A 27920-nucleotide genomic window follows, 5' to 3' on the forward strand; every position below is an offset into this window, starting at 1 on the left:
CAGATGTTAGCTCAGAGCCAATCTTCCTCACCAAGAAAAAAAGCATACCTAAAAATAAAAAAATATACCTAATGCAAAGTCTAGAAGACATAATTTGACTTTCCTGATGATTCAGAAGGCAGTTCAGGAACTTACAATGACTCTAAGGAATTACTCCTGCCACTGGTGTTCAGGAAAGTTGGGTGACTGAATTGAATCGGTGCTAAGACACAGCCTAGATGATGCTTTTTGAATAAGGTTTAAAATGTGAAAATGTTCCTAACCTCTCACATTTTCTTGATTCCAGAAAAATGGGAAGGTTTAAAGTCAGAGAGAGCAAAATTAAAGTCCTAGCTCCTTCATTAAAAATGCAGGGAACTTTGGAGAAATTACTTAATCTCCTCTAGTCTCAGTTTTTTCACGTGTAAAGTGGGTGTAATAAGAACATTTGCCACACAGGTGAAGACAAAAAAGTGGATGGGAAGTGCTTAGTGTATAGTAATTGCTCACAGTTAGATATTATTGTTATTGTTATTAATAATAGTACGGGCCATGATTCATCTGTATGGTATTAATAGTGCTTTAACCTGATTTGTTTTTTATGCTTTTATAATGAACATGCACTGATTTTTCTCTATCTTGTTGCAATTTTATTTTTGTGGTTGTATCTGGATAGACTTGCTAGGGGAAAAAAGGTTGAAAAGTTTCAGAATGATGCTAACAGATATTTTGAATCTTTTCAAGGCTCTATGAAAGCATTGTGGGAGACAAAAAAAGGTGAGAAGAATGCAGCCTTGCTCTGCCTTCAAGGATCTTGTGATGCAGTGGAAATACTAACTTAAATACAAGACAGCAAGAGGAGAGCTAGATAGAGGACGTGCCAGGCCTTGGTGCTGAGTTACAGGAAGTCAGAGGGTGTAGAAGAATTCCCTGGGGCTTAAGAATTTCAAGAAGCAGCACCCTGGGCAAGCTGAGTAAATCATCTCGGTCAAGACCAGCGGAGGAGCCCCAGTAGGACCCCACACCTGTTGGAGAGATCAACGAGCATTAGGAGCTGTGACCAAGAACTTTTACCTTCCATTTGCTCAGTACTGCATGATCGTAAGTTGTCAAGTGCGTGTTAGTAATAATATGATTCCTCGTTGGTCATAGGCAATTGATATCCAGTAAACATTTGTTCAGTGTATTTTTATTTATTTGTTTAAACCTCCAAAGAGGTTTAAACAAATAAATGAAAAAGCCAGACAGAGCTGTTATTTAGCATGATCCCCTTCTTCTTCTCTCCCAAAATATTAGGCGTGCTTCTCTCTCCAGTTGTATTACAGGAGACTTTTTTTTCACTACACATTTCTACTTTTGTCGAAAAATCATTTTAAATAAAAATGAACACATATGGAATCCTTACTTTATTTCAGTCACCGTTTGAAATGCTATTAATAGCAGCTCTTTGTCACTTTTCATGGGGGGGGGAGGAAGGGCGGGGCAGCGACAACTCAATGTAGAGGCCTTCCTGAGGCTCTTATATCCAGATTTGTGCTTCTAGATAGGACTACCCTGAATATTTATCCGTCTGTACATAAACCATGGTGGATAGTCTAATAGTTTATGATATGTTCCATTTGAAATGAAATAAACCTGTTGCAGGTTTCCCTTGCACGTCTCTGTTACTTTCATTACTGGCAAGGGCAGGTGGCTATTTCTAATGGGTCAGTCTGAGCCAGTGGGAGAGCCTGGTGTCATCTATCAAAATACCACTACAGTGAGTCAGGTTGTTAGTGCCAAGGCACGCAGATGAAGGGCCAGATGCCATTGCAGACCTCTTCATGGGCCAGCCGCATCCCACCCCTGTGCCTCAGTTTCCTCCCTGTAAAATGGGTAGGTTTGGACTAGGTGATCTCCAAGTTGCCTGTTGATTTTTACCATCTGAGGGGGCTGAGGTGCTTGCTGACAATAATCAAAAAGTCTCCTGAAAGTAGCACTGCTGGGGGCCCACAGGAGCCTGTTTTGAAAAGCTAGGGTTTAACCGCAGGGGTTTCCATCTGTGGAGCAGTTGGGGCAAGAAAAAGTGGTTCTGGGTTGATGTTGAGACATGTGACCTGTGAATGAGGCTGGTGTATCTCCTACTCTGGACAGTGGACTGTGATCCCCCACTTACTGCCTGGCACTGATTTTCAGCTCAATGAATGCCATTGAATTGAACCCGACTAGGGGATAATAAAGGACAAAGAGGATATTAAATATCATAATTTATTAACAGCAGCTACATTTAGTGAGTACTCATCAGGCTTTATGTACCCCGTTTCAGTGGTTCTTAAGCTTTATTTTGCACAGAATCATACAGGGCTTTGCAGAAGATTGAGGGTGGGGCCTGAAAATTTGCCTTTGTAACAAAGTTCCCAAATGAGGCTAAACTAGGTGATCAGGGACTATATTTTGAGAATCACTGTGGATTTCATTTAACTCTCAAACAATTTTACAAGGTGAATATTACTATCCTCAGTTTACAAATGAAGACATAGAAGTGCCCAAGGTCTCATAGTTAATAAGTGGAGAGTTAAGAACTGAAACTTTTTTTCTGACTCTAAATATCATTCTTGTACCACTCTAAGAAGGAAATATCTCTCTCTATATATTTTGAACATGATTATTTTTCTGTATCCAGCCATCCAGACACACACACACACACACATCTATGTATCTATCTATCTCCCTATTTCTGATTCTAGGAGAAAATAGTCCAAAATTTTATCACCATTTATCTTTAGGTGATGAGATTATGAGTTTCTAACTTTAATTTTTGTGCTTTTTTTCTTTATACTTTTCTTCTATTTATCTAAATATACACTTTTTCCCAGAAAAAATGTTTTTTCAATTTAGTTCCATTTCCGCTTAATTTCTTAACTGACAGAATGATGTGATGACACAAATATTAATATTGATAATCACAAAGAAAGAAAATTTCTCCATCCCACCCCCATAAACTGACTTAGATAAATTTTATTCTTAAAGTGCATACCTTTATGCAAAGATGTTGGAACCATACTGAAAAGTTGAAAGTGAAAATTCCCCCGATGCTTTGCCTCAGAGGGAAGCTCTGGAATGTTAGGGTAGCTGTTCCAAGGAGTTTTTTAATAGAATATAGGATTTTATATAATTATTAAATATAAATTGTATAAACATATAATGTATTACGTCTATATTTTCACGCAGTATAACAATATTATACACTGGATAAAACTTAATTAAATGTAGTTAATCAAGATTGTAATTAATACACACGCAAAGACGTCAGGCCCATGACAGCCTCAGAGCAGCCAGCCCCGGCGGCCCCGGCGGCCCCGCCCCTCCCCGCGGGCCCCGGCCCTCCCCGCCGGCCCCGCCCCTCCCTGCGGGCCTCCGCCCTCGCCCGCCCTCCTGCTGGCCCTAGCCTATCCTCTCCGCCCCGCCCGGCCCCAATCCCTCCTCCCCGCAGGCCCCGCCCCTCCTCGCCGGCCTCGGCCCTCGCCCGCCCTCCTGCTGGCCAGGCTTCCTCCCATCGGAGCCCGCCGCCCCGCCTTGCCGGCCCTAGCCTATCCTCTCCGCCCCGCCCGGCCCCAATCCCTCCTCCCCGCAGGCCCCGCCCCTCCTCGCCGGCCTCCGCCCTCGCCCGCCCTCCTGCTGGCCCGGCTTCCTCCCATCGGAGCCCGCCGCCCCGCCTTGCCGGCCCTAGCCTATCCTCTCCGCCCCGCCCGGCCCTAACCCCTCCTCCCCGCAGACCCCGCCCCCTCCTCCCCGCCCAGCCCGCCGGCCCCGCCCCCCTCCGTCCGGCCCGCCGCGGGGACACCTGGGAAGAGGCGGAGAACAATATGGCGGATGGCGAGGAGCCGTAAGTACTCGGGCTCTGCAAGCGCGCCCGGCTGGGCTGGGTTGTGAGAGAGCGCGGCGGTGGGCGGTCGCCGCCGCCAGCCGGGGGTCCCCCCACCCCCCGCCCCGTCCCCTCGCCCCCCATCCCCTCGCGGCGCCCAATGTGTAGCGTGATGTTGACCCTTCTTTTATTCTCTCTTTCTTTTAGGGAGAAGAAAAGAAGGAGAATAGAGGAGCTGCTGGCTGAGAAGTTAGTGCTGCTGGGAGGCCGGGGCCCTCTCCGGGGACCCCCGCCTCCCCCCACCCCAGGCCTGGGGGACCAGCCGCAGCGGGCCCGGGGGGCTGGGAGGGGGGCACCCGGAGCGCAGGCCGCGCCGCCTCATCCCCTGACCCCCGTCCCGCAGCCCAGGGCCCCGGCGGGCCGCTCCCGGGCTCTGTCTCGGGCGGGCGCCGGGCTCGGGTGCACCGCAGCAGGTCCCGCAGGGCCCGCCGGAGTGCTTGACCGAAAGGTCTCGCGGAAGGACCCTTGCATCCCCTCTTCCTCCATCCCAAATTGTCAGAGCCGTGACCTTGTGGAAAGGGAATCTTGCTCAAACACGTGAAACGGACAATAGGCCGCTTTTGGCCCTTCGTAAAAGCTGAGACAGTAGTAATTAATTGCAAACTTTTTATGAGAACTTTCTGCATCAGGTATTGCCCTAAGCACTGCAATCATTTTTGCAGAATAATTGGCTCAAAGCAGAGGGTTAACCCCAAAGAGCTTATTTTCCCCATTTATTACACACACTATTTCTTATCAGATGCTTATTTTGTGCTGGTGAGACAGATTTAAACAGTGTTTTCCAAGCTGGCCGGCACCACATCCTTTTTCCTCCTCCCTAAATGGGAGGGGAAGAAAGTACTCTTGCAGTGGGTGTGGTGAGGTAGTAATTTCTGTGCCAATTCTTGGTAGCCGAGCTTTAAAGCCTTTAGGTATGTCCCTCAAAAAGTTAAATTTCAGTTTCAAGAGAACTAGAATGACAGGCTTAATTTCACGTTCCTCTCTATCTTTCATTTCCGCTTCTGCTTAAAGTGACAGTTGAAGTTCAAATGCTTACTATATGCCAGGTATTGCACTAAGGCCTCTGCGTGGATTATCTCCTTATCCTCATTCTGACCTTAAGAAATAGCTACAGACAACGTACAGATGGGGTTTATGGCCGTTAAGTAATCTGCTCAAGGTCACAGTGCTATTAACTGTGGATCCAAACCCAGTTGTGCATCAAAACCTATGGTCTTCATTGCTAGGCAATACTTCTTGATCTCTTTTTGTCAAAATTGGATATTACTGATATATTTGAAGGTAGAAATTGTGGGGTTATAGGAAATTTGAAAATTAAAAATAATCACAACCAAACATGAATCTTGCATGGAGTAGAAAATACATGTATTTTGTTAGAGGAGTCCCTCTTCTATGTGCTAAAAGATTTCTAGATGGCAATGCCTTTTTTGGCAAAGTTGTAACCTGAAACTTATTTTGTGTTTAGTGGCAAGCCAAACCACCTCATAGTATTAAGAGATTCTCTTGAAAATTGGGACCTCTCTTTCCAGAGAAAAATGTGTGAGAGTTCCTCTCATCAAAAATGATCTTTAACTCACACCTTTCAAACTTGGAAAGGACATGTGCGTTGTATTAGATGTGAAGCATCACAATTCTGAACGTGGAGGGTTTCCTTTTTTTTTCTTGGAACTGACATTTCCTGGCCCAAGTGTATTGAAGGAACAGATTGGACAAGTTTACAGTGATCTTTGGTAAATTCCGAATGTAGAAAAGCCCCTTTCTTACCCATTAACCAATATCCCAAGTTTGATCTTGGGTTGCTTTAGGAACCCAAAAACAGGTGAACTGATTTATTTCATCGAACAAGTGCAATTCTTAACTTTAAATAAACTATATGATAGCTAAGGAAAAAAATTAAAAGCATGAGCATAACCGCATTGAATAACTCCCTTTTTATTTGATCAGGTCTGGTGTGGTTACCTTTTCATTTGGGGAAACCATAATAGTTGTAGGTGTGGCTTTTTCATACTGATCTTTGCAGCTGAATTTACTGTGTTCTGTGCAGAATGGCTGTTGATGGTGGGTGTGGGGACACTGGAGACTGGGAAGGTCGCTGGAACCATGTAAAGAAGTTCCTCGAGCGATCTGGACCCTTCACACACCCTGATTTCGAACCGAGCACTGAAGTGAGAAACATTTATTTTTAAATAACTCCTCTAGTAGTTTTATGTTTCAAAAATAATAAAATGCTTCCTTTTTAATTTGCTCTTATAATAAAATACTAATACATTTGTATAAGTTATATTGAAATACTACATTGAATATTTGCAGCTGATTTTATTTGAATGACTAATATTTGAGTCATTATTTTTCACATTTCTCATGTAATATGTTGAAATTTCTCAAGAGTAAAATAACTTGATAACCTCATTTAAAATTATGTTATACTTCACTTAAAATTTCAGTTTAAAATAATTTCTGAGACACCCTCCCCGTTTTAGCCCTGATATGAGAAATTAATTTTGATAGGAATATAGATGTGCTTGTTTAAATTTTAAAATTTAGTTGAAATGAGCATCTTTACTTGGAATTGAATATACTTAATTGCATGTTAAAAATTATGTGACTACGGTATATTAGAGGAATAGAATTTTAGACTGGTAATGTCTGACCTAAAGTAAGTGTGCAATTAGATACAACTTGTTTTTTATTACAAGGTAGAAAAAGGATTCTTTATAATAAATTTTTATGTCCTTTTGTGTTTATACAGAGAGATTGTTTTGAAATAGAAATATTGTGCTATTCCTAAAATTAAGATGCAAATTCTTGGGTTTGACCCAGTGTTTCTCATCTAAATAACTTTTCTCTCCTTTAATCTTGGACAGAATTGACAGTATTGTGCTTTTCTGTGGATAATCCAGCATATTTTCTTGTGATTCTGAATTTTTTTCCCCTGATAATTTAAGATACTTCTGTTAAATGATTGTTTCAAATTGTATTTCTGCTGATATGCAATTTTCTAAGAGTTTTATCTATTCTTCCTATCATCTCATGTTGTGTAAGTTTCACTCACTGTATTCAAAAGCAACTATTATTCTTAGTTTCTTTTTTAAGACCATTAAACACCTTGTGCACTGCTCGATCCTCTCTTAAGATTTTTACACTTTTTTATTTTTAGGAAGTCAGTTAAATAACTGAATTTGATGCTTTCCATCCCCTTTCAAAGTTAAAAAAACAAAAGATAACGCTTAAGTAGGCATAGTTTTCTTGTTAGAAATAGCCGTTTAATAAAAGTCAATTTAAGAACATTAAAATTGAAACTCTGAAATCACTAGGGTTATAGAATTTCTGGTTCTACCTTGTTCATAAATTTAAAATAATTTATTAATTATAAAGTCAACTCTTTATCCTTGATTGCATTTTTCGTGGAAACATCAGAAACTATTTTATGATTTGTTGCTTTATTGATGGTACTTACTGGTTTTTATCATCCAGATTTTAATATGCCTTTCATTCTTTACAGTCTCTCCAATTTTTGTTAGACACATGTAAAGTTCTAGTCATTGGAGCTGGCGGCTTAGGATGTGAGCTCCTGAAAAATCTGGTAATATATATACAAAATATGTATTTTTTTCTTCTTTGTGATAATTAACCTTTTTCCTTTTCTGTCATACCAGGAAATTTGTTTATTATGATTGTTAACCTTTTCTCCTGAGCCTTTGTTAGATAAGTTTAGCGGGTCAAATTCCAGAAGGGGTTTAAAATGATGATGTAACTTTGAAACTTTTTAAACTTAAAGTCCTTAACTATAAAGTCATTCATAGAAATTTTTACTCCTGCTTTCTTCTCTGCTCTTTATCAAACAGATCTTTGTACCTCCTCTTACAGAATGCCCATTAATTTCAGTGAAGTAAATAACAAAACTGGCAACACATATTTTAACTTGTAATTTCAAATAATTTGTTGTTTCTTTTGTTCCTCAAAATAACCCAGTTAGGTGGCTAGGACATCGTCTCATTTTATGTAAGGGGAAGCACTGAGGTTCAGAGATGTTAAATGACTTGCCCAAGTTTTTCTGGGTTATAGTGATGTGCCTGGAATCTAATCCAGGTCACCAATTCTTAATCAAGTTTCTTTTCACTGAACCATTAGGTCATTATATGACCTAATCAGACAGTAATTTTTGATGACCATATGGTAGTAGACCCATAAAATTGGGGAGAGCTAAACCTTTTTCTTCTTTTTTTTCGTCCATTTGTTTTTAATGAATATCATCTTAAGTGAGGGTGTTATTTAGTGAAGCTGTTTCCATATACTGGTTGGAAACACATAATTTGTGACTTAGTTAGTTTAATTGACTTCTGATAACCAAGTAGTTTCTATAAGTCTGTATCAGTTTATTTAACAAAAATGGATAGGAGAAGAATTGATTTGTATGCCAGCCTTCTCACTGGTGTGTGGAAATGCTAAAGTAGACTCCTTAGAAAATGAGGCAGGTAAGAGAGTCAGATAAAGGACCTAAAAAGTCAGCCATGGGACTAAAGTTTAAATATAAACAGACACATTAATTTTGCTAGTAAACACTAATGTCACCCCTAGTGAAACTGCAAAAGTTGAATATGCTTCATGCTGTTTAGTGGGTGGCACTTCTTTGGGGATTATAGGGTATGGTCCTTGTCCTTAGTGTATTTGAAGTTTCATTGGGAAGACAAGTCTCACACAAAATAAGTAGCAGTATGTATGGTATACTCTATACTCTTTGATGGGTTATCAAAATGACAATACCTTATTAAACATAAATACTCTTGCACTGTGAAAACCAAAGAGTTCTAGAAGGGAAGGATTCATGGAGGATGGTTAGTGGTTTGGGTAGGCATTGTATGCGCAAATTCCCTAATGCTTAACTTTTTCCATTTTGAAGCTGTTATTGGCAAATGTGATATAGACTAATTTTAAATGTAAAGTAATTGGAGATTAGATCAGAGGAGTAGTCATCAACCAACTTTAGGAGTGGCCTTGTTATTTATTTATTGGATTATAATAACCTCTTAGACAAAAGAAAAAAGCTAAGAGTTTTCAATTTTACCACTTGTTATTTCAGACATAAGTACATAAGAGATATACATGTTTTTTAAATTGGTTTTAAGCCCCCCAAAGGCTCATTGTAAAAAAAAGAATATGACATTAATATTATTGAATTATATGGATATAATATAATTACATTGAGCAAATATTTGTTGAATCTCCTCCCCCATATGCCAGGCACCATTTTAGATGCTAAACATACAGCATTGAACAATACAGACAGGTGTTTGTGTTTGTGGGGCTCACATTTTAGTGAAAGGAAAAGGACAAGTAAAATACATCATATGTCATATGGGAATAAATGCTATGGAGAAAGGAAGGATGGAAGATAGGTAGCCTGGTGGGAAGGGAAAGAGTTTACAGAAAGTTGCTGTTTGAACAAAGAGGTGAGCAAGAACATTCTAGGCAGACGGAACAGCAGGTGCACAAGCTTTGAGGTGGGAGCATGACTGTTCAGTTCCAGGACAGCAAGGAAATCATTATAGCTAAAGCAGAAGTGGGTAAGGGGAAACGTTTTCTGAGAGGATATCAGAGAGGTAATGGGAGATGGAGGGGCTTGGAGTGAATGTTACAAAAGGCTTTAGAGGCTAGTGTAAAAACTTTGCCTTTTATTTCAAGTCAGGACGTCGCTGGAGAGATTTAAGCAGATGAGTTGACTTGATCTGATTTTTAACCTGGATCATCATGGTAGCTGATGTATTGAGAAGAGACTAAAGGAGGAACAGAGGAGGAAGCTGAGAAGCTAGTTAGAAGGTTGTTGCAGTTGTCTGGGCAAGAGATGACAGTGACTTGGAACAGGGTGGTAGCATTGGAGGTGGGGAGAGGTGGTCAGATTCTGGATCTGTTTTGAAGATGGAGTCAACAGGATTTGCTAATGGATTGGTTGTGGGACATTAGAAAAAGAAAGGAGTCAAGGATGACACAGCAAGGTTTTTGCCCTGAGCAACTGGAAAGATGGAGTTAGTGTTCACTGAAATGAGGGAGACTGAGAAAAGAACAGATTTGGGGGTGTTGGTGAGCGAGGATGATGGACTTTGGTTTCTGAAACTGTTAAGTTTGAGATGTCTGTTAGATGATGCCTTATCTCACAGGATTGTGTAAGGTCACCAGAACTAAGCACAGAGGCACTCTATATTCTGGCCAGTAAAGTAGGAGGGGAAACTCCTGAGTGTGGTGAACTGGAAACCAATTTTAAAGAAGTGTTCAGATTGTCCTGAGTATGGAGACGAAGTGAAGAATGTGTTCTAAGAAGGAGGAAATGATCCACACCCTACCAAATACTTCAGTTGGGTGAGGTCAGAGAGACTGAGAATTGGTCACTGGAGGTAGCAACATGAAGGTCACTGGTGACCTTGACAAGTGCAGTTTTCAGTGGAGTTTGTTTAGAGCGAAAACTTGTTTAGTGTAGGTGCAAGAGAGGAATTTGAGAAAGCAAGTATGGACAACTCGTTTTAGCGTCTCTTGCTAGAAAAGAGGAGCAGAAAAATGGAGAAATTATTGGCAAGTGATTTAATTTGATCACTTTTAAGTAAACTGACCAAGACCAGAAAAGCATGATTAATTATTGAGGCTTATTTTTTTCAGTCTTTTGGTTCCGCTGGTAAATTTGAGTAGTGGTTGTATTGTTAGAATGTATGGCATTATCACGGAAACACAACAGTGTGTTGCTTTTCTCTGGCTTTTTTGATTGCCTGTTCTTGACTCAGTACTTTTAAGATACTCCCCTTTTGCATGTGCAGTCTACATATGTATGTTTATAAGTGTATCTTATAATAGTTATTTCTGAATTTTGACATACTTAATGTTATATAAACTAAAATAAAACTTGTAGAAATTGCTTTTAACATATTCTGAAAAAGAATAGCAAATATAGTTAATTAGTAAGACTAGTAAAATTAAAATATCTAGCAGCAACAGCAAAGCAACAAAATTTATAGATGTGTTTATGGCATTATAGAACAACTGTAGAAATACTGAAATGTTCTCTTTTGGTTAAAGACTATTTAAAACTGAGTAGTTACATGTTTTTTACTTTTACGAGAACTTTGAATTTTACATATCTTGTAAGACTCTTTAATGATTGAATATGATTATGCAGAATTTATTATTGAGAATTTGTAGATTTAGGACTACATTGAGAACAAATCTTAAAGTTTCAAATGTGAGGAAACTTCTTAATTGGATTTTTTTTATTCCCACAGGCATTGTCTGGTTTTAGACAGATTCATGTTATAGACATGGACACTATAGATGTTTCCAATCTAAATAGGCAGTTTTTATTTAGGTAAGTTTTAATATCTTAGTTTAAAATCCTGATAATCATTTGAATTTGAGTAAATTGCAGTTTAATAATTTTTAAAAACTACTGAGAGGATAACACTAATTTTATTAAAAAAATAACTACCACTCCCATTTCAGGTAAAATTTTGAGCATTCTGGTGGAAGTAGTTTTGTAAGCAATTATGCTTTTGGTTTTTTAAAGAAATTTCCAAAAGGCTTATGTGGTTTTGGAGTGATTGTGCCCTGAAGACGTGGAGTGCAGCTCTCTTCCTCCTGTAATAAGAGAATAGTAGCTGGAATATCAGGCCCTAGTGAGATACATTGGTGGCGACCTATGAGCCATGGTTTGAATGGTGACTCTGAGGCAACGAAGTTGTAAAAGAGTTTGAACTTTTTATAGACAGGGAAGGAAAATGGAGAGTTAAGAATTAAGGCGGGGAGGGAAACCCAAGAGCAATTGAAATGGAACAAAGAGGGATAATTACCTTAAACATACATGAAATACAGAAAGCATCTAGGAATGGTTTGTTGGAACTGACTTTAAAAACTGGAAGTAGGCCATATATATTGCAGATGAGAAGAGAGGTTCATGAGTGAATTTTAGTATGTAGCATTTAGAAGTTTGAGTGGCTTAGATAGAAGTGTCTGTTTGTTAGTCAAAGAGTTATAGCTGTGGAGCAATAAGGACTTTTTTTCCTCTCTCTCTTAGTGATTAGAGTACTGACAGAAAGTGCTCAAATAATCCTAGGTATGCAGCATAAGGTTAGGTTAGCAGAAAAGATCAAATTAAATTTTGTATAGGTGTAAAACCTCTATTTTATCCTTGTGGAAGATCTTAAAGAGATTGAAGGATGGGTTAAACTAAATTAAGTTAATGAAGTGTTGTAATTGCAGTGTGAACTCTGCCTTTAACTTTTAAACTTTAGTTGTTTGTTTATTTTTTAACCCTTGAAATTTCTCTATAGGAAAGTTTGTGGGCACTTTCCAGTCTGACAATCTTAGTGTATGGAAGCTCTGAAAAAGACACCATTGAATTGTTTGGTTATTGATAATAGGCCACGCCCTTTAATTTGCTGCTAAAATAATGATTGAAGATCATAGTGATTATTTAAGTTTGTTGAATGCTTAAGATGTATTAAGCATTTCTAGGCTCTTTATCTATATCATCTCATTTAATCTCAGAGCAACCCTCAGGGTAGGTACTTGTTTTCAAGGTTAAGTAATTAGGTCAAGGTGTCCTGCATAGATGATGTGTGTGAAAGGCCATTTTATTCAAAGTGCAGTTTTTTGGAGGAACAGTCTGACCCCTAATCCTGGAATGGTAAATTAGCAGTCCCCACAGAAACCATCTAGGAGTTCTTTTATTTGGGATCTACTGGGATAGCATATAATCCTCATTTTAAAAGAGTCTTGAAAGTCTGCTTCATTCCCTTTACATACCTAAAGACTTCTGTCCAGAGTAGGTGAAAGTGATACTGAAATCAAATTCCTTGACTTATGCTAGAGTCTTTTCTATTGAAACTTAAGACAAAGTCAGAATAAAACTCTTAGCAGCAGTTTTGAATCAAAAAAGCACGCTGCTTTATTGGAGAGAAGAAAATTCACATGTTAAAGTATTTTTCTTTAAAATTCCAATTTTAAATAAAGTAAATTTTCTGCTAAACACATTGATTTTTTATTTTCATTTATTTTGAAGTGCTTACTCTGTGCTTACATATGGAAGAATACAAACCGATAAGAATACGGTCACTTTCTTCCAGGTGTTCATAGTCTAGTGCGTATGATAGACCTATGTATCTAACCAAAAATATGTTGTGAGAAGGTAGTAATGAAGCACATACTATGTATACACTAGGGAGTGATTTATTTCTGTGAGGAGAATGAGGAAATAATGGGAAAGAAAATACCATGTGTACTGAGATTATAAGAGAGAATTCATGTCCTTTCCTACCTACAGCTATGGTTATTCTCCACGAGTGACTTTTTGAGGCCTTGCATTTTTAGCTTCTTGAAAATATTGGTAATATTTGCGATTTTAGATAATGCCTTTGGAATTATTCCTTCTTCAACAACATGGTGTTATAGCTTCTTAGGGGACACAAAATTTACTACTTAATCAGCACACATGGGAAGAAGGGGGAAAATGAAGGTTCTTGCATCCCCAGAATGAACCTTGTGTCTATTTCAGCCAAGACCTGCACAGTAATACCCTAAGGTTCTGGGGTTCAGGGCAGATACTTGGGATGCTCTGGGTCTGGGGTAATTTTTTACTTTGGGAAATGCCACAGTGAGAAATAGCCAGGAAACATGCCGTTATTATGCTTTACCTAACAACAACAAAAAAGCACTGTTGATATTTTCACTTAGGAAATTCTTAATTAGACTTGTCAATACTCGTAAATACTTAATTTTGAACATCAGCCAAGGGTTGACATTTAGTGTTGAATGACTATTCATCAAAACTACTTAAATAAACATATTCCTTCCAAACATCCTCTAAATAAACTCACCATGGATATTTTAATGTTTTAAAGTAAATTATGTAGATCATCTAGATTTATATCATGAATGATAATTTAAATATAATTTTTCCTGTAGGCCTAAAGATGTTGGAAGACCTAAGGCTGAAGTTGCTGCAGAATTTCTAAATGACAGAGTTCCTAATTGCAATGTAGTTCCGTATCCTTTTGACAAAAAAATTACTTAACTTCCTAAAGCTTTTGTTTTTTTTCTTTAAGAGAGATGTTTAGCATAGAGAATACAGATAAGCAAAAAGAAAAAAAGCAGCAGCAGTAAGCTTATTACTGAGATATCTGCTGATAACATTTTGCTTTATATCCTGCCAATCTTCTTTAAGCTTATATAATTTTTTTGCCCTAATTTTTAAATTAAGCTTATGTAGCCAGTGCCATCATTTATTTTGTATTATTGCTCTTAATTTCAGTTTTAATTGCATATCTCCTTTACTAGACTAGAAGTTCATAGGCTGGATCCAGTTAATCTTTGTGTCTCTCTACAGTAGCAGACAGAGAAAATAGTCAATGTATTTTATCCAAATGGAAGATGGGTCAGAGTAAATTTATTTTTATAAGAAACATATTTTGAAAAAGGAGTATTCACAGTGTTGATTCCCATACCTTTAGATCTGGAGAACTTTTAGTATTTTATAGAAATTCAGGAGATGGGATTTGCTATGTAGGAAATCCCACGGAATACAAAATCAGCATACAAAAATCAGTTGTATTTCTCTCTACTAGGAGTGAACATATAGAAACTGAAGTTTGAGATACAGTGCTATTTACATCCACTCAAAAATAGAAATACTTAGGTGTGAGTCTAACAAAATAAATACTTGTATGCTGAATACTGCAAAATACTGATGAAAGAAATCAAAGAAGATCTAAATAAATGGAAGGATATTCTGTGTTCAAGAATTGGATGATTCAGTGTAGTAAAGATGTCACTTCTTCCCAAAGTTGTGTATAAGTTTAACACAATTTCTATCAAAATCCTTGCAAAATTTTTTGTTGATAGAGACAGGATTCTTCTAGAATTTATGTAGAAAGGCAAAGGAACACCTAAAACAATTCTCTAAAAGAATAATTTCATGACTTATTATATAGTGACAATAATCAAGACTGTGGTGTTGGCAGAGAGATAGATCAGTAGAACAGAATAGAGAAACCAGAAATACCTGCATGTAAGTATGACCAATTGATATTTGACAAAGCTGCAAAACAATTCAATGGAGGAAGGATAATCTCTTTAACAAATTGTGGTGGACTCAGTGGATATCGGTTGGCAAAAAAAATGAATCTCAACCTAAAACCTCAAAATTAGAAAAGTTAACTCAAAATGGATCATAAGTTTAAGTATAAAATGTAAAACTGTAGATAAAATGTAAAACTAGATTAAAGATAACAGGAGAAGATCTTTGGGATCTTGGGCTTGGTGAATAGTCCTTTGAGCACATCAAAAGCGTGTTCCAGAAAAGAAAAAAGTCATAAATTGAACTTCTCCAAAATTAAAGAATTTTGTTCTGTGAAGGCCCTTTTAAGAGAATGAAAGGACAAGCTACAGACTGGAAAATGCTTATGAAGCAGGTATCTGACAAAGGACTCATATCTAGAATATATAAAGAATGCTAAATAGTAAAAGAACAATGCAATTAGAAAATGGACAGTATGAAGGGCCATTTCACTAAAAAAGATAGCAAAAAAGCACATGAAAAGATGTTCAGCATCACTGTAAGAAATTCAAATTGTGAGCACAATGACATTATTACTACACACCTATCAGAATAGCTAGAATAAAAAATAGTAACAGTATCAAATGCTGGCAAAGATACAGACAAACTGGGTCACTCATACAATGCTGGTGGGAAAAGGAAAATGGCATAGCCATCTGGAAAACAGTTTGGCTGTGTTTTAAAAATATGAACATATACTTTCCGTACAACTCAGCAGTTTCATTCTTGGACGTTTATTCCAGAAAAACAAATACGTACGTCTACATAAAAACTTGTTCTCAAATGTTTATAGCAACTCTATTTGCAGTAGCCAAAAAATTGGAAACAACCAAAATATTCATCCATAGGTAAATTCTTAAAAGTGTGGTACAGTCGTACCATGGAATAATACTGAGCAATAAAAAGGAACTAACTAGTGAAATGTGCCACAACTTGAGTGGATATCAAGGGCATTATGCTGAATGAAAAATGCCAATCTCAAAAGGTCATATATTGTATGCTTTTGATTTATATAACATTGTTCAAAGGGCAAAATTATAGAGATGGAGAACAAATTGATGATTGCTTGGGATTGGGCCTTGGGGATCGGGGGCAGAATAGGTCTCACTACAGAGGGGTAACGGGGCAGAGCTTCATGGTGATGGAATAGTTGTGTATCTTTATTGTGTTGAAGTGACAGAATGATACACACCCTGTACCAATGTCATTTTCACGGCTTTGAGATTGTACTGTAGTTACGAGATATAACCACTGGGGGAAACTGGGTGAAAGACAAATGGGACCTCTGTATATCTGCAACTTCCTGTGAATCTTTATTATTTTAAAATAAAAAGTTTAAAAATACAAATACAGGCCCTTATAGGGTGAAAGGAAAAAAAGCAAAAAGAAGTATGCATACTCTGTCTATCCCCATTATTTAGATCTGGGAAACTGGGTATTTTAAAGAAACCCAGGAGATGGGATTTCTTGGTCTGCTTCCTGGGTCCCCATTGCTGTTGCTCCAATGTTTGCTTTGGTTCTCTTGACCTCGCTGTCCTAGCTCCAGCTTATGCCTCCTGTTTGCCTAGCATTCAAAACAAAGAGAGGTCTGACTGGGTGAGGGCTAGAACTGGATTTATTTTTCATAGTTTTATTTGTAGGCCAGAATGAAAAATCTAGGGCAAGCATATACTGACCCTCTTTTCTCCATTTTGCTTTTTAAAAATATATAATGGATTGTAATTTTTGAGAAGTATAGTTTATTTATTATTAAGCATAAAATTGCTCCATTAGAAAAATTGAAAAAATTTTTTTGCACATGTGATGTTAAAATGTTTAAGTGCTGGGGGCTGGCCGGGTGGCTCAGTGGTTAAGTTCGCACGTTCTGCTTTGGCGGCCTGGGGTTCACCGTTTCGGATCCTGGATGTGGACCTACGCACCACTTGTCAAGCCATGCTGTGGCAAGCGTCCTACGTATAAAAAAGTAGAGGAAGATGGGCATGGATGTTAGCTCAGGTCCAGTCTTCCTCAGCAAAAAGAGAAGGATTGGCGGCAGATGTTAGCTCAGGGCTAATCTTCCTCAAAAAAAAAAAAAAAAAAAAAGGTTAAGTGTTATGATTGCACACCCACAACCAGTTATGAAGGGGGTTCCCTTTGCAGCGTCCAGGCAGGGGAAGACTGTTGATAGGGTTTGGTTGGGTAAAAAGAGAGACTTGGAAAACTGACTTAAATGAGAGAGGAAGAAAGGACTCATCCCCCCAGCCAAAAATACTTATTAGCACCTGCTGAAGCTATTGGACATACCTGTTTTTTTAATGGAATATATTTGACATATAACGTTATATAAATTTAAGGGACACAACTGTCTTAATTCGTACAGTAACTCTTAAAATCACCCAGCTAAATGGGAACTCTAATGTGCTTGTTCCCTTGAGTAAACAAATGTTTATTGTCTCCCTGATTGGTGCTGCTGACTGAGGACACACATTCTGCTTTCTCAGGGCTTATGGTTTTGTGTAAAAACTGGAGGAGAGGAAGAGTATAAGAGAGACATAAATATAACAAGAGTTCAGGGATGAGAGAAACGAAGTATTTAGGGGAGGAGTGTTTAGACAAGAGGTTTTGTCAGGAAGTAGGATTATGTTCACTTTGTCAGATTCCTTGAATTCCACTGCTTTGAACATTGATGATGTATTTCTTGTGTTAAATATACATTTATAATTTGTTCCTTTATGGTATTGTTAAATTAACTTTACAAAACTTAGCAGCTTAAGTTCCTTTACTTATATTCAGACATTTCAACAAGATTCAGGATTTTAATGATACTTTCTATCGACGTAAGTTATACCTGAAATTAACTTCTCACTAAATTTTTGCTGTTTTTATTTGCTAGCTATCTGAAGATTGCTAGCTATGTGAAGGCTATTCATCTGCTTTCATCTCTGGGTGTTGGCTGTTCAGTAAGGTTGTTGACTGATTGGAAGGAGAATGCCACTGTTTTAATTCTTTGTTGATACTGTTAGCTGCATTTTTATATGCTGTCTTGAGTAAGAATTACTCAAGGATTAGTAGCTTTGTGTGTTTGTATTATAATAAAAAGTGGGATTTTTTTGTTGTGTCTTAGAAAGTGAATTATTTTGTGCAACGGCATTTTTAAAAACTAAACTTGGATTTTTTTTTTTCTTGTAGAATTTCATATAATTGTGTGTGGACTGGATTCTATCATAGCCAGAAGATGGATAAATGGCATGCTGGTAAAGACTTTAGTGTTGTTATGGTTCTCTGAAGTTCTTACTGTTGCTCTTAACATACTGAAATTAGAATTGAAAAATTGAAATTTAGAATTGAAAAATTAGAATTTTGAAAAAAGTAAGAGTTTATTTAATTTTAAATTAAGTAGATGTACTTCTTGTTTATTGCCAGTCATCAATTTTCAGGTGAGGACATAAATTGCTAATATCATGATCTCTTGATTTGATATATTAGTACTCAGTAATGTGATTGATTGGATTAATTACTTGGCAGCATGCTTCTTTTTGTGAATTTTTATCCCCGTCTTCTGTTAAATCCTTCAAATACTTTTCCTAGATATCTCTTCTAAATTATGAAGATGGTGCATTAGATCCAAGCTCCATTGTCCCTTTGATAGATGGGGGGACAGAAGGTTTTAAAGGAAATGCCCGAGTGATTTTGCCGGGAATGACTGCTTGTATTGAATGCACACTGGAACTGTATCCACCACAGGTAATCCAAAAAGCAACTGCATTGTCTGATAGTATCGTAGGGTGGAATTAGAGTTGAATTATTAAGTCTAGTCAATATTTAGGATTTTTAATTAGGGGTAACCATATTTTAGAAATCTTGCTAAGAAGGAAGATGATAAAATATGAAATTCTCTATTTGAGGAAAGGTGCAGACTGAATATCATAGTTTTGATCCTACTCTGTTTTCATAATTCATTTGTATTTTTTATTTGGAGAGTAGGGGTTAAGGGATCGATTGCAAAGCTATATGTTGGGATAGAGCTATAATCTATTTTCTTTGGTTTGTGCCTGCGGTTGTTTTAGGGAAATAAAGATACCAGGAGTGAGAATGAACTTTTCAAAAATGGGGGTCTTTAGTCTATATACTCACTTTAAAAAAGGCAGTTGGGATTTTGATTTATAAATGTAAATAATTTTATGAGTATTTACTTGCAGTTCAACTCTGAATTTGCTTTTGTTTTGTTTTATTTTATCCCTTCAGATTAAATGTCAGGTAAACATAACAGTGCTCATGTTTGAGAATTTATTCAGCACTTTTCTCATTGTCTCACAAAGCTTACATTTACATACCTTGTAGATGTACAGCAAACCTATTTGTATAGGCAGATCAACCTAAGTGAAGTGACTCAGGTGCTCTCTGTTACTTTTAGAAGCATTATTAATAGTATAAAATGTTTTCTTTCTATAAGCAGAAGGCTGAGATGAACTTTTAGAAACTTACAAATTAGATCTTAACTACAAGTTACATTTAAAAATAATTCATTATTTAAAATCCACTAAAAAAAGCATACTATGGTTTTAGGTTAATTTTCCCATGTGCACCATTGCATCTATGCCCAGGCTACCAGAACACTGTATTGAGTATGTAAGGATATTGCAGTGGCCTAAGGAGCAGCCTTTTGGAGGTAACAAACCTAATTTCATAATTCAGAATTCCATAAGATATATATTTGTCTATATTATTTATTTGGACAGTTACATTAAAAGCAAGTTGATTTATGTTTACATATTTCTGTCCTCCTCTCTTTTTTTTTCCTTAACAGAAGGGGTTCCATTAGATGGAGATGATCCTGATCATATTCAGTGGATTTTCCAAAAATCCCTAGAGAGAGCATCACAATATAATATTAGGGGTGTTACGTATAGACTCACTCAAGGTAAGTTAGTGAATTGTCATGAATTATGATCTTAGGATGATGTGTTTATTAAGGGTTGAGGATGCTTTGGAAGAAATAATTGACAAGTAATTTCAGCTAGTACCATCCATTTGAGGTTCAGTAAAGGTACCATGGAAATAATAGTTTCCAGGTACCCCAAATTTGGTAGGAGGGAGCTGAGTTCAATAGAATCCATACTACTTCTTGGCCAGGAGGAATTTAATAAAATCATTGAATCTTATTTACTTAGGATTGTAAGAGGCCCTGAGTCATCCAAATAGAACCATTCACTTTATTGTTCACTGAAGAGGAGTTTATCACTTCCTGAGACAATATATTTCACATTTGGACAAAAGCGTTAAGACAATTATTCTATATATTGAGCAGCAGTCCCCATCTTTAGTTTGGTCTGAGTATTGTCCCAGGGTACGCCATATATAAATCTAATTCCCTTTTGAGTAATAGCCCTTAACCTATTGAGAAGAGTGATCGCATTCCCTCCAAATCTCTATCACTACCTTCAGCCTTCCTCGTTTCTTTAACCCTTGACATGTTGCATGACTTTAAGTTATCATGTTGGTTTTCTCTGATTGTATTCCAGTTATTCATGTTTCACTTAACTACCTAGGGTAGAATGTAGCATTCTAGGATTGGTCTTATTTTAGGTAATAGACTTCTGATAATTGATGCAGACTTAGAGGAGAGCAGGGTTTTTTGTTGTTTGTTTGCTTGTTGTTTACGTTGATGCTATACCTTTGATTCTTGGAGATTACTGTCCATTGAAATCTGGAAGTTTTCTCCACATATGCAATTGCTGAGCCACATCTCCCTATTATAGATTTGGCAATTTTTTGGAGTTATAGTTTGTTTTTTTAATACCCAAGTACAGACGTATCACGTAATGATGGGGATACATTCTGAGAAACACATCATTAGGCGATTTCATCATTGTTCAAATATAAAGTATACTTATGCAAACCTAGATGATGTGTACTACTCCACTCCTAGGCTACGTAGTACTAATCTTATGGGACCACTGTTGTATATCTATGTTCCATCATGGACTGAAACGTCCTCATGTGGCATGTGACTGTATAGATCCTAACACATTTATTCTTAAATTCAACCTGCTGTTCTCCCTTTATGTATATGTATTCTTTTATGCCTGCCAACTTATCTGTTCTCCCTAGCTTTGTTTCACCTGTTGTTTTGATAATCATATCCTTTATCTCATTTCCAAATAATTAATTAAAAATTTTAGCAAGACTGAACTGGCTGAGAACAGACATCTGAATACAGTTCTGGTCAGGTCCTTTTAGGTTTATCTCATTCTGTTGATCAGACCTTCTTGAGTACTTCATATTTCTTTGTCTTGTTCACAAGAATATCAGGAAAGACCTTTCCAGCTGCTCTAGTGAAGCCTGGATGCACTATCTCCCACATTTCCCTGGATTGCTAAGCTAGTCATCGTAACTAAATGAGGCTAGTCCAGCATGGCGTATCTCAGTAAACAATCGTAATGTTCAATCTTAGTGATCAAAGCTTCCTAATCTAGGTACTCACAGTTCATCCTTTCTAGAATTTTGCCCAAGATCATCACCAGGTTCACCAGAAAGAGCTTTGTGTTCTTTTTGAAAACCTGCCATTTCTCTTCTGTGATTATTTCCTTATATTTACTGATGTTCTAGTAAAGTCTTTTGAAAATTCCATTCTTACACCCTCCTTGTTGCTCCCTGCTCTCCCCCTGTCCTGACCTGCTTTGTGCTCCTGGAACACACCAAACTCATTGCCACTTTGAGCTCTAATACTGCTGATCCTTATGCCTGGAATGCTCTTCCTTGGGTCCTCTCGAGGCTGGCTGCTTATCTCTCAGAATCAATCTGTTTTCCTGATCATTCAACTGAAAATGCTTCTGAGTCATTCACTATTTTACCTTTTTATAATTGCTCAGAACTAATAGTAGCCTCATTTTTTTAATGCAAAGAATATTTCATGCTTACACTCTCATACATCCTTGCTCTGGGGCCTTTGCCTTTGGTGTCTACTCTTCAGAAATGCTCTTTCCCCGGGTCATTGCATGGCTGGGTCTTTCTCATAGTTTAGATTTCAGCTTAAATTATCACCTCCCAGGGGAGGTCTTCCTTAACCATCCAGTCTTATGTACTATCTCCACCACTGTCAACTCTAACACATATCCTGTTTTACTTTCTTCAGTATCTGAAATTTTCCTATCTATTTACTTGAGTGTTATCTCCACCACTGGAATGAAAGCTCTGTAAGAGCAGATTTTTTTCCCCTGCTATTCTTCAGACCCAGAACATTCTTGGGCGTATAGTGCACATTTGGTAATTATTTGGATTAACAAATGAATTCAGTTTGTCCTGATCAGGAACTGTAAATTCGTTCTTAATATGTAGTTTCGTTCATCCTTCCATACCTTTTAGCAGGGCTTGGTATGTACTTTTCAGTCTGATGATTGAGGGGCTTGACAAGGAGTAGAGGAGCAGAATTGGAAGTGAAGTCCAGCTTTCTTGAGGCGGGGAGGGGGCGGGGAGGTCTTTATCACTTTGGCAGTGCTCTTATCGGTAGCGTCTCTTACCCTCCTCACTGTGACTACCTGTTCCTCCTTTCAGTACATTCTGCTATGCCTGGTTCACTGGAGAGCTTCCAGTTTAACCATCAGGAGGTTGGCTTCTCCCTATTTCCCCTTCTCTGAAATTACACGTAATCATATGGTTGGAATTAACTTTTTAAAACAGCCTTTCCAAACTTATTAACTGTCTTCCTTACATGTCTTCTTAGATGTTTGCCTTTTTCTGAAGTCTTTGACCTGTCTACACCTAAAGTCTTGGAAGCACTTCTTTCAGTGCTCCCTCACACTCCAAGATAATATGCTACTTTTCTCTGAAGTTTTTGTTTTCTAAAACTAATAATTTAAATATAGTTATAAAATGGATTATTTATGAAAAAAGTGGAGTAGAAATAGACAACTATGTTTAATATTTTGTGTAGTCCAAATATAGAGTGAAACAAAGTTGATGAGGGGCACTTTTTCTGTTTGTTGTAAATTTTGGGAATCGAATGGCTGAAACTATTATATGAGGAAAAATTAGGTGACTCTTATTCTTCATACTTTACTCAAACCTTATTGAGTATAGTATAGTATGCATCAGTTAAGACACGCACTTTGTGGCAGATCTGGGTTTATGTACCGCCCCCATCACTTACTAGGTGTATAGCTGTGGGTGTCATTGAATTTCTCTAACCCTCGTTTTCCTTATCTTTAAAATCAGACTAAGACGACTAACATAAGGATGTTGGGAAAATTCAGTAATATCTTATTTAATCTTCACATTGTGCCTGGAACACAATAAACACTCTGTTAGCTATTATTATTGTATTACTCTCATCTTTATACGAAGCTTAGTGAAGAGTTTACTTTTCTTTGCTGTTGTAACTTGTTGAAGATTCTGAACATGCCACAGAAAGATGGGAATGTGAGAAAAGATTTTTTTCTTGGTTAAACTTAGGTCTGTTTTCTGACTTAAAAGCCTGAAAAATCAAGTTATGGAAAAATTATTTAATCATTGGCTAATTTAAGATACTTATTTTTTAAAAGAAATAACCATATTTCAATCAATATATTTTTTCAGGGGTAGTGAAACGAATCATTCCTGCAGTAGCTTCCACAAATGCAGTCATTGCAGGTGAGGTACAATGGCCAATGCTTGATTTCCTTTTCTTTTCTTTAGTTTTTGATTCAGTATCTAAATTGACATTTCTGTAGCTACTTGTGCTCAGAAAACTGATGTTGTAGGAATTTGAAGTCTTTTTTTGGGTGGGTGGTGTAATTAGGCTGTCCAAAAAAGACCAAATCATTGGACCTTTATATACTTTGTCTTACATTATGTCATTAATAAAGTGCTCTGGAGTTAGGGGACACTTTAGTACCATTTCTTTTTAATCAGTATAACAGGCTGCTAATTAAGAAGAGGAAGAAAAATGTAATGTTGCTCTTTCACTTGGCTTAAACAAAACAAATATAAAATTGTTACTCTCTCAGTTTTTTAAATGTGTGTATATATATTTTTATATATATTTTAATCAGTAGCCTTGTAAATTTATCCATTCTGATTTATAACTGACTTTTTTAAAGAAACTTCTAATTTTAAATGTCTAATTTTCATTGAGTTAAAGCACCTTTATTTTCTCCCCTCTTCAGCTGTGTGTGCCACTGAGGTTTTTAAAATAGCCACAAGGTAATGGGTTTCATTTTTAATATGTATGTAAATCTGTGTTTTGATCTGGCTCAACTGTATAAAAATGAACATTTTTTCATTACAGTGCATATATTCCCCTTAATAATTACTTGGTATTCAATGATGTAGATGGACTGTACACATACACATTTGAAGCAGAGAGAAAGGTTAGTAGTAGTATACTAATAAAAAATTTTTGATCATGCATACTTTGATTTTTTTTAAGGTTATGATAGTTTACAACCTTGTGAAATTTCAGTTGTACATTATTGTTAGTCATGTTGTAGGTACACCCCTTCACCCTTTGTGCCCTCCCCCCACCCCCCATACTTTGATTTTTAAATATTAATTAGTGGTTAGAAATATGAATGAAATTGCTCACACCCTGAGTATTTTCTAACTTCTAGAACCCTATAACTATATATCTTTTGTAATATAGCCTGAAATAAATACTATCTAGCAAAATAATTTAGGAAAAATGGCCTATTCTGAAAAGCAGGCTTTAAAGCATAAACATTTGTTCATAGGAAGTATGCATGTTTATAAAACAACTTGATCTTTGCCTCATTGTTATCAAGAGACTATAACTGGTTCATGTGCCACTGTGCTTTTTTGTGTTTTATATATGTAGGAAAACTGCCCAGCTTGTAGCCAGCTTCCTCAAAATATTCAGTTTTCTCCATCAGCTAAACTGCAGGAAGTTTTGGATTATCTAACCAATAGTGCTTCACTGTAAGTGTTTTGGACTTTTGTTATGTTGTAAAAATAATTTTTGTGATTTTAAAACTTTAAAAACTGGAATTATTTTTTTAAGAAGTAATCTTTGATATATTTTTTAATCATAATTATATTTAGGCAGATGAAATCTCCAGCCATCACAGCCACATTAGAGGGAAAAAATAGAACACTTTACTTACAGGTGATCAGTGTTCGGTTTTTATTTTTTTTCCCACAAAATTATATTAAAAGTTTATTTTCATTTAATATGCTTTACACTAAAATAATTTTGTTTTCTAGTCAGTAACCTCTATTGAAGAACGAACAAGGCCCAATCTCTCCAAGACATTGAAAGGTATTTAAATGAGTATATTTACTAATCAATTTCTTCTTCTTCTTCTTTTTTTTGGTAATAGTAATAAATACTTATTCTGGCTTTACTCTTAATGCCTTTGAATGATGATATCACCATAGTTACTTATATCTTAGAAACAATAATAGAATTAATTACTCTTTTAGTAGAATATTGAGATATCTCTAAGAAATCACATATAATATTACCTTGACTAAAGAGAACTGGATTTTGATATTTGTCTAGGCCATAATACTCTATAGTTTCTATATGTGTGTGTTGTTACCCTTTTTGTTGAGATTTTTTTGCTTGGGTTAATTATACTTTTTCTATTTTAGAATTGGGACTCGTTGATGGGCAAGAACTGGCAGTTGCTGATGTCACCACACCACAGACTGTACTGTTCAAACTTCATTTTACTTCTTAAAATAAATATGCACATAATAGAAAACTCATGGAAATATTATACTTTGTGGATGCTAAGAGGTTTAATTGATGTCATTTTTAGCATTAGTGTTGCTGAAATTTGACTTTTTTTTATATAAATGAGCCACTCTTTTTTAACTTTATAACTTTCCCTTGAAGACAGAATTTTGGGGTTGGTGCTTGTAAGCATTTTCATTAATAATATGGGAAAGGATGCCTGGAGAGAGATGATAAGCAAATGTATTGCTTCTTTTAGAGGAGGTGGCAAACACCCTTTTGTGTGTGAATTTTGTTATTATGGTCAAAGAATGCATTTCTCAGTTTTCATTTGAACACCCACATATACAAAAGATGTCCCTTTAAAGAAAATTAAGTTTTAAATAACATTAAATATTACAACCTGACATCTAGAGCATATTGAACATAGCCTATTTCTTGCTTGATTTAATATTCATTTAATTGTGGCTGTCCAAATGAGTATTAATTATTGCAGAGATTACCTTGTCCATAATAATTTGTAAATGGTGTTATAGCTGAATACCTGTGCATGGAAATGGGAAATATTTTCATGTGTTTACTACAGTGCCATAGAGGCCAATATGCACAACATGAAAGCCAAGACATAGATGTTTAAAAAAATTTAATGTTTAAACAGTTATCACTGATGCTTTTGTGCTATTTATTAATAAAATCATATATTGTCTACTTTTCTCACTGACATTTTTACGAGTATATTAAAGATAGTAAGTTCTGTAGTAATGTAGGAATAGTTTTTAAATGTGTAGCAGAATTACTAATACAAAATTTTTATGGACCCTGAATTAATGCTTTTGACACAGTAAATACTGATTTAATTTAATTTGTTCAACATAATGTAATGAAATGGAATAACTATATTTTTATACTAGGGTCTCTTACAGTGCCTTTTGTTTTCTTCCCTAAATAACTAAGGCTTAAAACAAAATTAAGAAGTACTGAAAAATGAGTTTTAGTGTCTCAGTATGGGAAAATGCAATACATGTTCTCACTTTTTGTTTTTGACTTAAATGGCAGTTTTCTACTCAAAAGCTTTGTGGTTACATGTCACTGGGTTAAATTTTCATGTATTGTTATTCTTTCTAGCTCCATATTGACAAATAACTTGTTTCATTATAAAATCATATGGGATAAATTTATACGCTTTATTTAAAAAGTTACAAATTCAGTTTAAATTTTTGAACATGCAGGAACTAAAATTTAGCACCTGCTTTATACAGGTGCTGTAGAGTAGCCTTGTGAGTATCTCCATCTGAGAGGTGAATAGTTTTAGAAAGTTAAGGTAATTTACTCAAAAGAGTACAACTAGAAGTCTTGGAACAGGGATTCCAACCCTAATCTGCCTCAAACCTCCTCCTCAGTACTTTGCTAAGCTGTTTGAAGTTACCAAGTTATTTAGTACTACCTGTAGGTTACTAAATTGTAAGAGTTTCAACATGCAAATTTTTACTGAAGTTAAATAAAATTCCTGGAAGATCATAACTTCTCAAGGGCAGAGTTTAAATCTGATTTTGAAAGAAAAATAATTCTTCTATGGCAAAGTTACTTGCAGTGGAGTAAAATACTCAAATATAGGGGACAGGCAGGTAAAGTAAATAACTGCAGCAGGGAGGATGTAATAAGAGGAGGTAGTATGATTAGTGAGGTCTGTGGCAAACTGGAGTGAAAATTACTTGTCAAAAGGGGCAACCCTTCCAGCTGACTGTGCCATGTTCGTATTCGTATTTTTCAAAATCAGCTGAAAATCTGGATTTTTATATGAAATTAGCCTTTTAAATGTTGGTAGAATTTTATCTTTAACATTATGGGAGCCAAACCAAACATAACTATTGATTAGATTAGGAAGGCCAATTTGATTTCTACGTATAGCTAAATGTTTGAAAAGTGCATGCCGAAAAAGTTGTATTTTAAATAATATGCACAATACACATTAATAGATTAATAGTTACAGTGCTTCCCAGGTTGGTTTTGATTGGGGCCGAGAGTGGACCTGTGTTGTGAGGGGGAGATTGCGCCTTCTGTACCCTTGTTCTAACTTGTAACTCATTTTGGAAGACAGCTTTTTACTTCCATCAGGTGGGCTGAATCAGGTCTTTTATAAAATGTTCCGTAGTTTTAGAGAAACCTAAACCTAGGGTTCCTCCTTTAGGCCAAGTTAATACAACTGATTAAATATTTGAGACAAAGCAGTAAGAGGATGCGAGACCCAAACTCCCCTTTGTTTGCACTTTTTACTGGCAAGGTGCTACCTCTTA

General features: G+C 36.6%; 1 protein-coding gene across 3 annotated transcripts; it reads left to right on the plus strand.

The window, feature by feature from the left end:
• Window positions 1–943: 943 nt before the first annotated feature.
• Window positions 944–26334, plus strand: UBA3 (ubiquitin like modifier activating enzyme 3). 3 transcript variants are annotated; one of them, XM_023620098.2, is made up of 18 exons: window positions 944–1080; window positions 4031–4072; window positions 5928–6048; window positions 7386–7466; window positions 11149–11231; window positions 13826–13906; window positions 17748–17791; window positions 18144–18208; window positions 18543–18698; window positions 19521–19623; window positions 19762–19875; window positions 23529–23582; window positions 24098–24134; window positions 24220–24301; window positions 24766–24866; window positions 24990–25053; window positions 25152–25206; window positions 25542–26334. In XM_023620098.2, exons 3-18 carry the CDS (start codon window positions 5929–5931, stop codon window positions 25628–25630), a joined length of 1329 nt encoding a protein of 442 aa, XP_023475866.1. In that variant the 5' UTR covers window positions 944–1080; window positions 4031–4072; window position 5928; the 3' UTR covers window positions 25631–26334. The 3 variants fall into 3 exon arrangements, with proteins under 3 accessions (XP_023475866.1, XP_023475865.1, XP_023475864.1); XM_023620096.2 differs by lacking the exon at window positions 944–1080 and adding an exon at window positions 3358–3844; XM_023620097.2 differs by lacking the exons at window positions 944–1080; window positions 4031–4072 and adding an exon at window positions 3345–3844.
• Window positions 26335–27920: the final 1586 nt, after the last annotated feature.

Source organism: Equus caballus, chromosome 16 (assembly GCF_041296265.1).
Source record: "Equus caballus isolate H_3958 breed thoroughbred chromosome 16, TB-T2T, whole genome shotgun sequence".
Taxonomy (NCBI): Eukaryota; Metazoa; Chordata; class Mammalia; order Perissodactyla; family Equidae; genus Equus; species Equus caballus.